This window comes from Lacerta agilis, chromosome 6 (genome assembly GCF_009819535.1).
Source record: "Lacerta agilis isolate rLacAgi1 chromosome 6, rLacAgi1.pri, whole genome shotgun sequence".
Lineage (NCBI taxonomy): Eukaryota > Metazoa > Chordata > Lepidosauria > Squamata > Lacertidae > Lacerta > Lacerta agilis.
Window position 1 is genome coordinate 4,155,107 of NC_046317.1, and position 15,670 is coordinate 4,170,776.

Genomic DNA, 15,670 nt, shown 5'->3' on the forward strand with positions numbered 1-15,670 from the left:
CCCTTCCAGTGAGCACTCAGGGCAGATTTATTTAAGGATGGATAAGTTTGATCTTTTTGCAGTCCATGGGACTCTCAAGAGTCTCCTCCAGCACCATAATTCTTTCTTTAACTTACCCCATTTTAACTGAGCCAGCAATTGCAGTCTCATATGTCAAAGTTTTCCTGCTCTCCGTTCATTCATGTGAGTATAGGGGGGTGGGGTGGGGGGAAATCTGTATTGTTAAGTGATATGCTGAACCTCTTCTGCTTCCATATTCCATCTTCCTAGACACCCACAACAATTCCTTGTTTTGTCTTGGATAGCCTTGCTTTTAGGATTTGCAGGCAGGAGGCGGATGAGCGTTCAGATGCACACCTGAATGCATCTCCAAATGAAGATGCCATCAGTTGCTTTTAGGGATGTTGCTGCCACCTGTCACTTCTTACTTCCACCCTCATTCTTATATGCCTAGATAGCCTGTGGAAGAGTTGGCATATCCAGAGAAATTAGTCAAAACAAATAAAAAAAATAAAAAAAATCCTTCCAGTAGCACCTTAGAGACCAACTAAGTTTGTTCTTCCATGCGAGCTCTCTGCTCCTGCCTCAAGGCTCTTCTCACTCACCGGAATTCCCTCCCAGGACCTGTAAAATCTCTTTTCCCAGCCTCTACTTTGCATTTTAGATTAATTTTAGAAATCTAAATTTAGAAATTAGATTAGAATCATAGAATCCTAGAGTTGGAAGAGACCACAAGGGCCATCCAGTCCAACCCCCTGCCAAGCAGGAAACACCACCCAAGCATTCCTGACAGATGGCTGTCAAGCCTCCGCTTAAAGACCTCCAAAGAAGGAGACTCCACCACACTCCTTGGTAGCAAATTCCACTGCCAAACAGCTCTTACTGTCAGGAAGTTCTTCCTAATGTTTAGATGGAATCTTCTTTCCTGTAGTTTGAATCCATTGCCCCGTGTCTGCTTCTCTGGAGCAGCAGAAAACGACCTTTCGCCCTCCTCTATATCCTCCTCAAATATATCCTTTGATATATTTGAACATGGCTGTCATATCACCCCTTAACCTTCTCTTCTCCAGGCTAAACATACCCAGCCCCCTAAGCCGTTCCTCATTAGATTAGATCGAACCTAAATCGTTTTTTATGGAAGTGGATTCTATGAAATTGTCTGCATCAGTGGGAAATAACTGCTTTGTGGGGCTGCTTTGAAGGACCTTCCTGGGGTGTGTGTGGTGGAATGGGAGGGTGTGTGAAACCTAAAATCCCAAACCCCTCAAGAATAGTCTTATCTCAGGGGTCCCTTTGTGGGAATGAGCCCACTTTCCTTCCCCTTTAATATTTCAAATTAATAATAGTTTTGTTCATTTATGTACTTGTCCTGCAGCTTTCAGGTTTATGGGCTGACCCCTTTCAGTCAATCAATCAATCAATCAATCAATCCACTACAATTTATATCCCATTTTACTATTGTGAGTGTTTTCATCCCACCAAAAGACCTAGTTTCATATGACCTTGGAGGGAGCTATTCACCAAGAGATAGTTGTCAGGAGAATGTAAAGCTCTGGAAGGAGCACAAATGGAAAGGAGACAGATAAACAGGAATAATGAAGTGCAAGCATATAAAAGTATGCAGTGAAAGTTTAAATTGAACATGATAAGGGAATGCTAGCCAGTTCAAAGAGAGCAGATGAGAAGGAACGTGGTCCTATATATTAACAAGAAAGATGAGCTGTGGAGTAAAAAATAGACACCTATTTTGGAATAAAGAAAGGCCAACCAGAAAGGCCTAACAAAATTAATGCCTAGATAAAAATAGGAGAAAAAATGAGTTTTAACAGATTTTTTAAAAATAAAAAGATCCTAACTGTAAAACAAACAAGCAGAAGTAAAAATAGTTGCATTGTTATATTATTTTTTTACATTCCTTCTCATGGCAGCAAAAATATAATGCAAGCTGGCATGCCTGTTTAATATGTTGTTGTTCAGTTGTTCAGTCTTGTCCGACTCTTCGTGACCCCATGGACCAGAGCACGCCAGGCACGCCTATCCTCCACTGCCTCTCGCAGTTTGGCCAAACTCATGCCAGTCGCTTCGAGAACACTGTCCAACCATCTCATCCTCTGTCGTCCCCTTCTCCTTGTGCCCTCCATCTTTCCCAACATCATGGTCTTTTCCAAGGAGTCTTCTCTTCTCATGAGGTGGCCAAAGTACTGGAGCCTCAACTTCAGGATCTGTCCTTCCAGTGAGCACTCAGGGCTGATTTCTTTAAGAAGGGATAGGTTTGATCTTCTTGCAGTCCATGGGACTCTCAAGAGTCTCCTCCAGCACCATAATTCAAAAGCACCAATTCTTCGGCGATCAGTCTTCTTTATGGTTTAATATATGAGAAGGTAAAGGTCCACAGGGGCTTCTTGAATCATATAATAAGGAAATCGTTATATAAGATCTGGATGAAGTATAAAGGAATATTAGAACCCAGGATTCCCCTGTGGACTTCACCTGCAGAAGCGCTGGCAGTTAAGGAGAAGAATATGGAAGGGGAATGGGCCACATACCAATTATTATTAAAAGGACAACAGGACGATTCCACGCTGAAAAAATATGAAGAAGTTAAAGGGCACTTGACCGACTGGCTGCAGAATTTTCAAATACATCAAAGATTAATCATTGATAAGAAAGCAGGTGTTGCAAAAGAAACATCAAAATTTGAAAAAGAATAGATACAAAGTAAAGGAAGATAAATCTCGCAGGTATATGATCTCTTATTAGAGTGGGAGGTAAAGGAAGAACAGGTGAAAGTGGTAATGGCGAGATGGGCACACCACCTGGATTATAATATTGACATGGAACAATGGGAAAAATTATTGTGAGAAGGACATAAAATTTACGGCCTGTACGGAAGTGAGAGCTGGACCATAAAGAAGGCTGATCACCGAAGAATTGATGCTTTTGAATCATGGTGCTGGAGGAGACTCTTGAGAGTCCCATGGACCGCAAGAAGATCAAACCTATCCATTCTCAAAGAAATCAGGCCTTAGTGCTCACTAGAAGGACAGATCCTGAAGCTGAGGCTCCAGTACTTTGGCCACCTCATGAGAAGAGAAGACTCCCTAGGAAAGACCCTGGTGTTGGGAAAGATGGAGGGCACAAGGAGAAGGGGACGACAGAGGATGAGATGGCTGGACAGTGTTCTCGAAGCTACTAACATGAGTTTGGCCAAACTGCGGGAGGCAGTGAAGGATAGGCGTGCCTGGAGTGCTCTGGTCCATGGGGTCACGAAGAGTCGGACACGACTGAACGACTGAACAACAACAACAACAAATAATCTCAGGGAAAACACAATGAAGATGATGTACAGATGGCACCAAGCCCCAGAAAAACTTGCTAAAATGTGTAAAAATAGATCATCTAGACAGGTGAAACTCGAAAAATTAGAATATTGTGGAAAAGTCCATTTACGTAAGCAATTGTTTTCATTAGCTACTGGAGTTTAATATATGAGATAGACTCATGACATGCAAAGCGAGATATGTCAAGCCTTTATTTGTTATAATTGTGATGGTTATGGTGTACAGCTGATGAAAACCCCAGGGTTGAAATTGTTAATTTGGGGTTCTCATCAACTGTACGCCATAATCATCACAATTACAACAAATAAAGGCTTGACATATCTCACTTTGCATGTCATGAGTCTATCTCATATATTAGTTTGACCTTTTAAGTTGAATTACTGAAAGAAATGAACCTTTCCACGATATTCTAATTTTTCGAGTTTCACCTGTATATCGGAGATGTTACTGGGAAATTGGGTCTTCCTTGCATATGTGGTGGAATTGTACAGACATCTGTGTATTTTGGAATAATATATATGAAGAACTTAAAAAATTATTTAAATTTACATTTAAAAAGGCCAGAAATATTTCTATTAAGCATATTGCCAAAATAAGTAGGGAAATCGAAAAGAACATTGTTCATGTACAGGATAACGGCAGCCAGAATTTTAGTAGCAAGAAATTAGAAAAATACAACAATGCCTAACATGGCAGATTGGGAAATCCTAATGGTAGAATACCTGCAGCTAGCAAAGGCAATAGGAAGGATAAAAGTCCAAACAAAACAAATACCATATTTTTCGCTGCATAAGATTCACTAAGGGGAAGTATCTGTGCGTCTTATGGAGCGAATGGTGGTCCCTGGAGCTGAATTGCCCAGGGGCCAAAAGAGGATCGTGCTTCTTATTTTACAAAGAGAAAAGGGGGTGTTGAAAGGACCCGCTCAGCAGCTGATCAGCAAGAGATCGGGAGAGAGATAAGAGTCCCGGCTCCCTTTCAGCCCCGCCCTCCATTGTTGAATGTGCTGCAGAGGGAGGTTGTTTGTTTCCCCAGCTACATGTGACTGGCTGATTAGATTATCTGTCTGGAAACTGTAGAAAAGGCTCCCTTTCCTTTAGAAGCTGCAGAAATGTGAGTTGAACCCCATAAAAATGGGGCTTTCCCTCTTTGCTTTTCCCCCTTTGCAAAAAAGCTAAAAACGAGGTGCGCCCTATGGTCCGGTGCGCCCTATGGAGCGAAAAATACAGTAGTCTATAAGGAATGGAGAATTTTTAAAGAATACTTTAAAAACTATGGTATAAAAGGAAACCCCTTGGCAGGACTAGATTGTCCCTTGTATTGTATAAATATAAGTTCGCAGGAATGTAAAAAGAAACTATATAAGAAATACGTAACTGTGCGGTATAAGTAATCAATAGATAAAATGCAGTGAGATTAATAGGAAGTCACTTTTAATTTTTATCTTCACAAGTTTCATAATTATTCGCATTGCTGGGTGTATAAATGATGTTTGCTATATTAATTTTGCTGTTTCTAATATTGTTGTTTGTTTGTTGTTCTATTGTTTGCTTGTTTTCTTTTTTCTTTCTAGAAATGTATTTATTTTAAAACAATAAAGACATATTATATATGCAAGCTGATAAGATTCCATCAGTGGCTGCACAACATGTGGGAACCCATAATGGATTAAAGGATTAGAAAACTTTAAAGTATATGAAGATCTTGGTCCAAGCTAAAATGCTTTATAAATGCAAAGTATTATTATTTTCTTAGAAGTCTTGCAGAGGAATGTGATGATGGAGATCTAATAGAAGGAGATGGTTGCTCTCGAACCTGCAAAAAAGAAAAGGGATTCCACTGTGTTGGTGAGTTTAGAAAAGCTAATCTGTTCTTTGGTTGTTGTTGTTATATAAAAAACGACTGTTCATTTTGTTCAATTTATTTTTGAGGAGGGGGGAGGGTCTTATTCAACATCTTTATCAATGACTTGGATGATGGGCTTGAGAGCATCCTGATCAAGTTTGCAGATGACACCAAATTGGGAGGGGTGGCTAATACCCCAGAGGACAGGATCACACTTCAAAATGACCTTAACAGATTAGAGAACTGGGCCAAAGCAAACAAGATGAATTTTAACAGGGAGAAATGTAAAGTACTACACTTGGGCAAAAAAAATGAAAGGCATAAATACAGGATGGGTGACACCTGGCTTGAGAGCAGTACATGTGAAAAGGATCTAGGAGTCTTGGTAGACCACAAACTTGACATGAGTCAACAGTGTGATGCAGCAGCTAAAAAAGCCAACGCAATTCTGGGCTGCATCAATAGGAGTATAGCGTCTAAATCAAGGGAAGTAATAGTACCACTGTATTCCACTCTGGTCACCTGGAGTACTGTGTCCAGTTCTGGGCACCACAGTTCAAGAAGGATACTGACAAGCTGGAACGTGTCCAGAGGAGGGCAACCAAAATGGTCAAAGGCCTGGAAACAATGCCTTATGAGGAACGGCTTAGGGAGCTGGGTATGTTTAGCCTGGAGAAGAGAAGGTTAAGGGGTGATATGATAGCCATGTTCAAATATATAAAAGGATGTCATGTAGAGGAGGGAGAAAGGTTTTTTTCTGCTGCTCCAGAGAAGCGGACACGGGGCAATGGATTCAAACTACAAGAAAGAAGATTCAACCTACACATTAGGAAGAACTTCCTGACAGTGAGAGCTGTTGGACAGTGGAATTTGCTACCAAGGAGTGTGGTGGAGTCTCCTTCTTTGGAGGTCTTTAAGCGGAGGCTTGACAGCCATCTGTCAGGAATGTTTTGATGGTGTTTCCTGCTTGGAATGTCAGGAATGTTTTGATGGTGTTTCCTGCTTGGCAGGGGGTTGGACTGGATGGCCCTTGTGGTCTCTTCTAACTCTATGATTCTATGATTCCATCTCAGTTGTTGAGTAGCCCCCAGTTTTTTTTATTTGGGTTCAGCTTCAGGGCCCAGAGCTCATACTTCTGCAGGTGGTGGTGCTGTCTGTGGGTGGTCCCCAGCTCCCTGTCAGGATCTAAGTCATTGCAAGTAGGCCTACTTCAGGTTCTGACAAAGATTCTAGCTCAGAAGCCAGTTGGTTCAGGTGTTGCAAACCTTTTCCTTTAAGCAGGCGTTGCATTTTATATATCAGGCCAAGGGAGCCAGCGTTTGTCCACAGACAACATTCTGAGTCATGTGGCCAGCACCCCATAGTCACCTTTGACTGGACTTAACCATCCAGGGGTCCTTTACCTTACCTTTACCTTTCTATATCAGGAAATGTTGGAGGAAGGGGTGTGCGTGCCATTTCTTTATTTCTTTCTTCTTTTTTTTTAAAAAAGAAGCAATTTTCAAAATATTGGAACCATCGGAGCATTTGTCGAGCATTTGGCATGAGTCTGTAGAGCATTTTGGGTAAAAGCCATATTCCATTAAAATCAGTGGCAACATTCCCATTGACCAGTGTATGAAGTAGTCGAGAGTGTGTTGGACTTGGACCAGGGTCTCCTTGGCTTCAGATGCTGTACAGATGCCATGAACTCTTTTGGTGGCCTTGAGAAGGTAATTTCTCTCAGCCTCTGTTCAGGTCCTACCTCATACGGTTGCAGTGGGCAGACTTAAAAAATCACTTTAGACACTGAAAAGTCAGGGATTCAGGACTGCTTACCACATATATAATAGCATCCAAGAAACAGCAGGCTGACTTTCTTCTCTCCAGTCATCATGTTTACAGAATACCCACTTCTAGTTTTTGTTTTCTGTTCCTATATAAAAACAAGGTGGTTTTATAGAAAAATGTACAGAAAGTCTGATACCCCTACAGAGCTTCCTTCTTTTTAAAAATGCCCACCCTGTTCCTAAGCCTAGTCTGCAACTGCCCATTGTTGTTGTTCAGTCGTTCAGTCATGTCCGACTCTTCGTGACCCCATGGGCCAGAGCACGCCAGGCACGCCTATCCTTCACTGCCTCCCACAGTTTGGCCAAACTCATGTTAGTAGCTTCGTGAACACTGTCCAACCATCTCAACCTCTGTCATCCCCTTCTCCTTGTGCCCTCCATCTTTTCCAACATCAGGGTCTTTTCCAGGGAGTCTTCTCTTCTCATGAGGTGGCCAAAGTACTGGAGCCTCAACTTCAGGATCTGTCCTTCTAGTGAGCACTCAGGGCTGATTTCTTTAAGAATGGATAGGTTTGATCTTCTTGCAGTCCATGGGACTCTCAAGAGTCTCCTCCAGCCCATTAAGTATGTAGAAATGCATTATAAAGGAATAACAAAGTTATGGAAGCAGAGGAAAGAAAGAAAAGGCGTGCCAGAGACATCAATCACAAATTGCATAGCTTGAGACGGGGGTCCTAGTCACATGGACTACCTGAGTTTTGGTTTCAAACCTCTCTTCCTGCATCGGAGGTAACAAGGGTGCAAAATCGGTCCCTGTAATTGACAAGCAGTATCGAGCTTCTGGATTGGCCAGGCTTGGTATAAATACTCAGAACCTTGCCCTTGTCTTGTTCCATATCAGAAAACCATTGTCTTCTGCCTCATGCACTATAGGCCTCCATCAATTTACCTCAGGGACACTTTATTTGGAGAACACACGTGTGTCTAGCTGCCCGTGGTGTTTAGAGTATGGATAGCCAATGTGGTGTCCTCCAGAAGTTGTGGATGACAACTCCCGTCAGCATGTCCAACTGTCAGGGATGATGGAAGCTGAAGTCAACATCAGCCTGAGTGACCCAAGTTGGCCACCCAGGCCTTAGAGAGTAATAGAGGAACACTGGAGGGGGTGTGACAGAAACATTCATAGAATCATTCAGAGGAAAGAAAGTGATATTAAAAATGGCAACAGGGCGGGGGGAGGTAAATGGAAAAGGGGTCAATCAAATACACAGCACATACTAAGCCTAATGTAACATAACTTATCGCCGAAGAATTGATGCTTTTGAATTATGGTGCTGGAGGAGACTATTGAGAGTCCCATGGACTGCAAGAAGATCAAACCTATCCATTCTTAAAGAAATCAGCCCTGAGTGCTCACTGGAAGGGCAGATCCTGAAGTTGAGGCTCCAGTACTTTGGCCACCTCATGAGAAGAGAAGACTCCCTGGAAAAGACCCCGATGTTGGGAAAGATGGAGGGCACAAGGAGAAGGGGACGACAGAGGATGAGATGGTTGGACAGTGTTCTCGAAGCGACTGGCATGAGTTTGGCCAAACTGCTGGAGGCAGTGGAGGATAGGGGTACCTGGCGTGCTCTGGTCCATGGGGTCACGAAGAGTCGGACACGACTGAACGACTGAACAACAACAACAACAACAATGTAACATAACTTAATTATCATGCTCTGAATTATCTTTTAAAAGAAAGCGTGAGTTGGTTTTATAAACCAGGAGACATTAATTTCTGTTACAGGGAGAAGTAAGAGAGGGCAGGCAAATGCATATATGTTAGTGAATTGTTCTTAAGTTGAATCCAAAAGTATCACGAATGTTTTTATAACACAAAATAAGTTTACAAATGCACCACCTTAGCTGTTCTTTTAAATTTGCAGGAGAGCCAAGCCTGTGCTATGTATCTGATGGCGATGGGATTTGTGAGCCGTTTGAGAAAAGCAGCAGCATTGTGGATTGTGGTCTCTACACCCCCAAAGAGTACGTGGATCAGTGGGCATCAGAAGCTTATGCCTCCCACCAGGACCAGAAGGCATGCCCAGTTTCCCTGGTGACAGGAGAACCTCTTGTGAGGGTGAGGGGAATTTTTTATTTCATATTCAAGCCCTTATGTTATTCCTGGAAGAAGAACAAGTCCCAAACCTCTGTGATCTTCCCAAGTCTGCCAGCCATTGATTCTGCTCTGAACTGGGATGAACTGAACTTTACTGGCAACACCAGTGGATAAGATCCAACCCCTCATGCATACCTTTCAACTATAGAGTACTTCTCCATAGATACTGAGGTCTACGGGGAGGCCTACCTTCAGCCATCCCTGAACTTCTACCTCTGTGTCTGTTTCTTGGCAATCATGAAGATCTTCCTCTTTTCTCTCTTGGAAGTGAGGGCAAGGCTTATAGAGCCACTGGCAGAGCACACAATTTGCAGGCATCCCCAGTTAAAGGATCTCAGAAAGGCCAAAATGCTGGCAATGAACTTTGTCCTGGGCAACCTGTGTCTTGCCATTACTGCTTCAGAGACCAGGTGGGGACTTGCATGCTTGAATACTCTGCCATTAATAATAATAATAATAATAATAAACATTCCTGCCACCCGGAAAACTAGATGTTAGGCAGCCAGGTTCTACTCAGAGCCAGTGTGGTGTAGTGGTTAAGAGCGGTAGACTTGTAATCTGGTGAACCGGGTTTGCTTCCCTGCTCCTCCACATGCAGCTGCTGGGTGACTGTGGGCTAGTCACACTTCTCTGAAGTCTCCCAGCCCCACTCACCTCACAGAGTGTTTGTTGTGGGGGAGGAAGGGAAAGGAGAATGTTGGCCGCTTTGAGACTCCTTCAGGTAGTGATAAAGCGGGATATCAAATCCAAACTCTTCTACTCTCATTTTCTTCCTGATAGGCTTATGTCCTCTGTGAAGGTTTTTGTAGGGTGTAGCAATCAATGATGTGAGCCCCTCCCCCCCTTTTTAAGCAATCACAGTGGTATAGCCCAGGTGTGGGTTTACCACCTTAGTGAGGGCTGAGCCACAGAAACCTACCACCAGGCTGATAGTACTGGGCTAAAGGAACTGAAGTTTGGTTGAATAAAATACGGCTTCGTGTGCTCAAGTGGCTTCTCTGGAAGGTCTCTGGTCCCCAGTTAGTTTCAGTCATGGCTATCAGAAAATGAAAACATTCAAAGGGGATTCTGGGAAGCTGGATGTGGGCTAAGCAGGAGTTCTCTTAATAGGCTTTTTTCTCCCCTCTTAAAAAAACCGTTATTCTGTACGTTAAAACAAAACAAAACAAATAATTCCTTCCAGTAGCACCTTAGAGACCAACTAAGTTTGTTCTTGGTATGAGCTTTCGTGTGCATGCACACTTCTTCAGATACCTGAAGAAGTGTGCATCTGGTATCTGAAGAAGTGTGCATGCACACGAAAGCTCATACCAAGAACAAACTTAGTTGGTCTCTAAGGTGCTACTGGAAGGAATTATTTATTTTATTTTGTTTTGACTTTGGCAGACCAACACGGCTACCTACCTGATTCTGTACATTGTAACTTTCACTGCTGAAGCTTCCACCACATGACGGCTTAGCACAGGTTCTGTGTTGGTGGTCCAGCTGCCATCTCACACGATGGATTGTTCCAAGGGACCATGTGGGGAAAGTGACAGCTACTACCAAAAATGGTGGCAAGAGAACTGAAACTACAATTGGTGCAATTAAGGAACTGTTTTGTGCTGAGCTTCACTTGCGTGTTTCTGATTTCCTTTCCTCTAATGTGACTGAAATTTCTTTTCCTTTCCCAACCCCCCTCTCCCGGCTCTGAAAACCCCTCCTTTCCAGGTGTGCAAGCCTCATCCCCAGGACACACTGGAGCATCGCCCCCACGTGGCTTGGTTCCCTTGTACCAATCACGGTGACCTTCAGGATGCAGACAGGGAGAAGGTGCTCTTGGATGATAGAGTTTGGCTAAAAGTAAGCGCTTTGGGCACTGAGAGTATCAAGGGTACATTGAGAGGATGTGGTAGATAATATGTACAGTTTTCCACAAGTAGGGATTTGCTGAACCCTCACAAGGTCTTATTCTAGTGATCTGCACATTTTGCCAGTCTCACAGTCTCATCCTACAGATGTTTTGTCTGAGCAGGACCTTCCAGATATACTTTAGATTTTCCTTTCAGCAGCAGTTCCCAGAAGTGAATCTTAAGAGTTTAGACTTAGTGCCTTCACACAACTGGTATCAGGCCCTGTGGTGTTTGAAGCACAAACCTCTCTCATGTGGTGGCTTGCCATGTGGCCAAGGAAGCTTGAAATTTCCAGATAGCCCTAGGGGATTTTCCTGCTGGCGTGACTGGAAGTCTGCCAAAGTTTTGATTGATGACCCGTGCAGTAAACAAAGTTACCTCTAGGCACTCTTTCCCACATTTATGTTGTCTGTGGCATGATGGACAGAACAGGGACAGTGGCTGGAACGCAAGTGGGGAAAGAACCAGGATGAGTCTGTCAAATGCATACCAGAGTCTGCTTTGGGGCCTAGTCTTGTATTGACAATGGCGGTAAAGAAAGCTTAGTTCACCAGTTGTGTCTGCACAAATGCCATGCTGTGGGAGCTCCAGGGATAAAACCACTCAAATCTGCTCCAACTTGGATGTAACTTTGGATAAAGTACAGGATGTACTAGACTTGTTCTTTTTTCTCATATGAGTTTCAGTTGTTGCAGCGTGGTGTTGACATCCTGAAGGCTTGGCACACACCTCTCTTTGCTAAATAGCATCATGTCACAGTCATCCATGGTCTAGTAACATTCAGGTTATGAAATCCATTCAGAAACTTCAGCTGATTCAGAACATGGTGACCTGGGCTTCACTATGGTGAACATATTGTACCAGCCACAAAAGATCTTCTCGCTTCTAGTTCATGGTCAGGCACAATTGTTTGACCTATAAGAGTCTGAGATCAGGATCTTGGGAGGGCCAGCTTTTCCTGTAAAAACTTGCCCACATGCTAAGACAACCAGTGGAGGATCTTTTCAGCGATGATCCCCCTACTGTAGAATGCCCTGCCAAGACATGTTCTTCTGGTGCCTTCATTACTGACGTCACCAGCCATGGCTGTTTTCACTTGGCTCTAAAAAGTTTTGGAGATGGGAAGGTGCTGTTACCAGACACCCCAGTCTCTGCTGAGCAGTAGGAAGATTCCAGGGGTCTTGGCACCTAAGTAGCGTTTGTGTTCCTTTGGAATGAGGCATGGCGGAGACTGTAGTGTCTTTAAGAAATGTGGTTTATTTGCACATATTTACACCTGAGTTTTATGGACTTCACAGTGCAGTACCCAAATATATGACCACTGCAAAAACATTTGGCCCAGATAGGCAAGCTGTCTTTCTAGTCAGCTGTCATCTCTAATGGCCATTAATAAATCAGCACCTTCTGTGAATGTGTCCAACCATTAAAAAGAGTGATATCTGTTTATTTAATACATTTGTGAACTGCTTTTCATCACAAGTCTTCCTAAAGCAATTTGCAACCACAGCATACAATAAAATAAACTTTAAAAAAAAACCTTACAAAGCAGCAAAACTATCTCATAATGGCACTAAAAGCAAAAATGCTAGCATTATGATTATGTCACCAAAATATTAAAAAATATTCAAATGAGACCCAAATAGTCAAAGTTGCGGACCGTCAACACATCTTGGATCTATGCTTGTTTCTCTTTCCTTATGTCCTGCCCACCCACCTGCCCACCCACACCCCACACTCTCCTGCTCGTCTCAGCAGTGAACGTGGTGGAGCAGCTTCCTGGCATTCGCTCCTTGGGGGGCAGTAACAAAGGAGAAAGCTTCCTTTCTGCAGCACTTGCGGGAGGTTTGCGTTCCACTCTTTGCCAGAGATTAAAGCACGTTCTAGTTTTATTACATTTCACGGTCGGTTCCCTTCATCCGTGGATGTTTATATTAAAAACTCTCACTTTTGGCACTGCTTGCATACTTTATTATTTTCCACCCATAAATTGATGGCCAAGCAATAAAAATGTCTGTTTCTCCCCCTCGCCTCCCTTTATTTTATGTTAAAACACTTTATATCACCCTTCCGTCATATTAGATTTCAGGGCGCTGCAACATAAAACAAATGCAAACCGAAACAAGAAAACAGCAGACAAAACTTTTCAAAGGGACTAGAACTTGTTCCGTTAACAGCAGGACCCTGCAGATATTTAACAGGAAGTAGGTTCCGTTGAACTCAGCAGGGCTTACTACTTGGTCTGTGTTGAAGCCAGTAGGACATTCATTGGACATGTGGAGAGGACTGTGCTGTGAATCAGTAAAACGTATTGAAAAGCCTAGGTAAATCTAAAAGAAAATTGCCTTGGGCTTCTGATGCTGAATTTTGAGAAGCGGGGGAAGTAGATCTGGTAGAGAAGACAGAGGCGGGCTGCATTTCGACAACAGGCAGCCTCTCCCAACCTTGGGTTCCCAGATGTCGTTGGGCTACCACTCCCATCATCCCTGACTGTTTCCCCTGTTGGCTGTGGGTGATGGGAGTGGTAGTCCAACAACATCTGGGAATCCAAAGTTGGGAAAGGCTGATTTACAGGATCAAGAATGTGCTTGCATTCTCCCTCTCCCTCTGGCACAAACAGCATAATAATTAATTATTTCCTAATTTGACAAAACTGTGGTTTGCTGATGCACCTGAGGAAGATTAGAGTGCCGTGAACCTACTCATTTGAGCAACTTCTTTTTACGGGATCTTGGCAGGTTCCGACTAGGGTTCATGGGCATTCTGTTGCTTGCCTAGAAAGAGGCTGGACCTTCGCAAGTGTTCCTACTGAACCCTCTTGAATGCTAGAGCTTGGATAGATATAGTTGAGGTCCCAGAGGCCCCCAAATTATTCAGAATGGCTGGTCATTGTGGCCTCGTAGGGAGGAAATGTTCTGCAGATTTGTACCATTTTTCATTGTTGGGACAGTAAGTTCAAACAAGTGAAGGCAGTAAGTGCCTTGAGGATTGAAGGGGATATTTAGGCAGGACCTGGCAAGGCTCATGGAACAGAACTTCTCAAAGTTTCCATGTGTCTCTTCTTCTGCCCTCTGTCTTATCTATGTCAATAGATCATTTCCTGTCCTACCATTGGACTATTCCGCAGATGAAGACAGAATCGTTACCATTGTGTAGCGAAGTATCAAATAACTGTTACCAGTTCTGTTGATGGTGAACAGCGTTTATGCTTAAAATCTAATAAAGCAGTCGGATAAATTTATTAAGAGAATAGCTAAGTTACACTAACTTGGTGTGAATGCCCTAGTTACCTTGTTTACTGAGAACCGGCAGAATTTCTGGATTGTGGAATTTGTTGTTGAACTAAACAACAACAACATAAGGTGCATTTCTTTCAAAAAATGACCAAGAGATGGCAAGAAGAACACAGGTGCTCAACCACCTGCATGAGATAAAATAAGGATTCAGTTACTCCCCCTTCCCCCAAAAAATGTGAAGGTGATTCTGTGGGCTCTAGGCCCATTTCCTTTACCTCTTTGGTTCAAAGATGGAGGTCTTGATAACCTTGAAGGGTTCACTGATACTACTGCAGAATTGAAATGGGAAAGATGGATTTTGGCAGACAGTTTTGTGAGCACCAGAAGAAGGCACTACAGCTTGTTGATGTTTTAGGGGATACTTAGAATGATCTGTGACCGTCCATTTACCAGTACAGGAAGTGTTGCCCTGTAATAAGTTTCAGTTGCCTGAAATGATGCATCGCTTACCTGAAAATCTAATTGACTGCATAGCACTGTACTGTATACGGTCCTTTATTAGTTGGACTTAAGAAAGAGAGTGGGTTGCCATGTAGTAGCAGAGTATGTGCAAAGTTCTCCATAGAAGCGTACCAGCCCTGCTTAAGGGATCTTTCAGAAGACAACCCAGAGAGCAAATGAGCCAAGTGGAATGAAGAAGAACTTCAGGTTTGCTGGCCAGTGTCAAATGGGGTGAGGAATACAGTAGGGGAGGTTTTCTGCTTGTCTTACCTGTCTATCTAATGTACCTGTTTCTTTTTCACACTCCATAATGCACTCCTCCTTTGCGGTATCCTGGACCCCAGGTGTGCTTCAACAGACCCAGCATAGCTACCTCACTCTTTGTTTTCTTGGTGTCTGATGGCACTTCCATGGATGACCAGCCTAAGTCTACTGTGACAGTTCAGCTGGGTGACATCAGTGGGCACAGCCACTTCCTTGGTGAGTGTGCAACCAAGTTTCCATCCAGGTTCTTGTGTGTCGTTAGGATATAACATTTATTTGCCTTTTTTTTACTACTTGCTTCTTGTAAAGAGCAAGCTTATTTGAGTGGACTTCAGACGGACAGGAGTGCTGTTTCTCTCCACCCCCACCCCCCACTCCCTGGGAGCTGTAGGTGGTTTGGCAGCAGAATCAATGCTTATGATGTATACGTTAATTCTGTATTTGCCTCTGTTAAATAGTTTTTAAAGTGTTATTTTTTAAATAAGACCTGCAAAACCTGTCCGACCAGAGACCACAATGGAGCTGGGAAGAAAGAAATATGTGTGTGTACAATTCAGTGGAAAGCAAAACCACGAGTCAGATGCTGTGCTGGCTCCTTTCAGACCACCTGTGGTGGCTTGTATGTCTGGCAGCTTCCCACCGAGACCCCTTGCACATAAACAAC

General features: G+C 43.2%; 1 protein-coding gene across 1 annotated transcript in view; it reads left to right on the forward strand.

Moving 5' to 3' along the window:
* PAPPA2 (pappalysin 2) overlaps nucleotides 1-15,670 on the forward strand; it is a 143,626-nt gene that overhangs the window by 63,310 nt on the left and 64,646 nt on the right. The window contains exons 9-12 of the mRNA XM_033151073.1: nucleotides 5,097-5,188; nucleotides 8,884-9,077; nucleotides 10,827-10,958; nucleotides 15,087-15,222. Coding sequence (XP_033006964.1) covers nucleotides 5,097-5,188; nucleotides 8,884-9,077; nucleotides 10,827-10,958; nucleotides 15,087-15,222 — 554 coding nt within the window. The remainder of the gene's footprint in view (nucleotides 1-5,096; nucleotides 5,189-8,883; nucleotides 9,078-10,826; nucleotides 10,959-15,086; nucleotides 15,223-15,670) is intronic.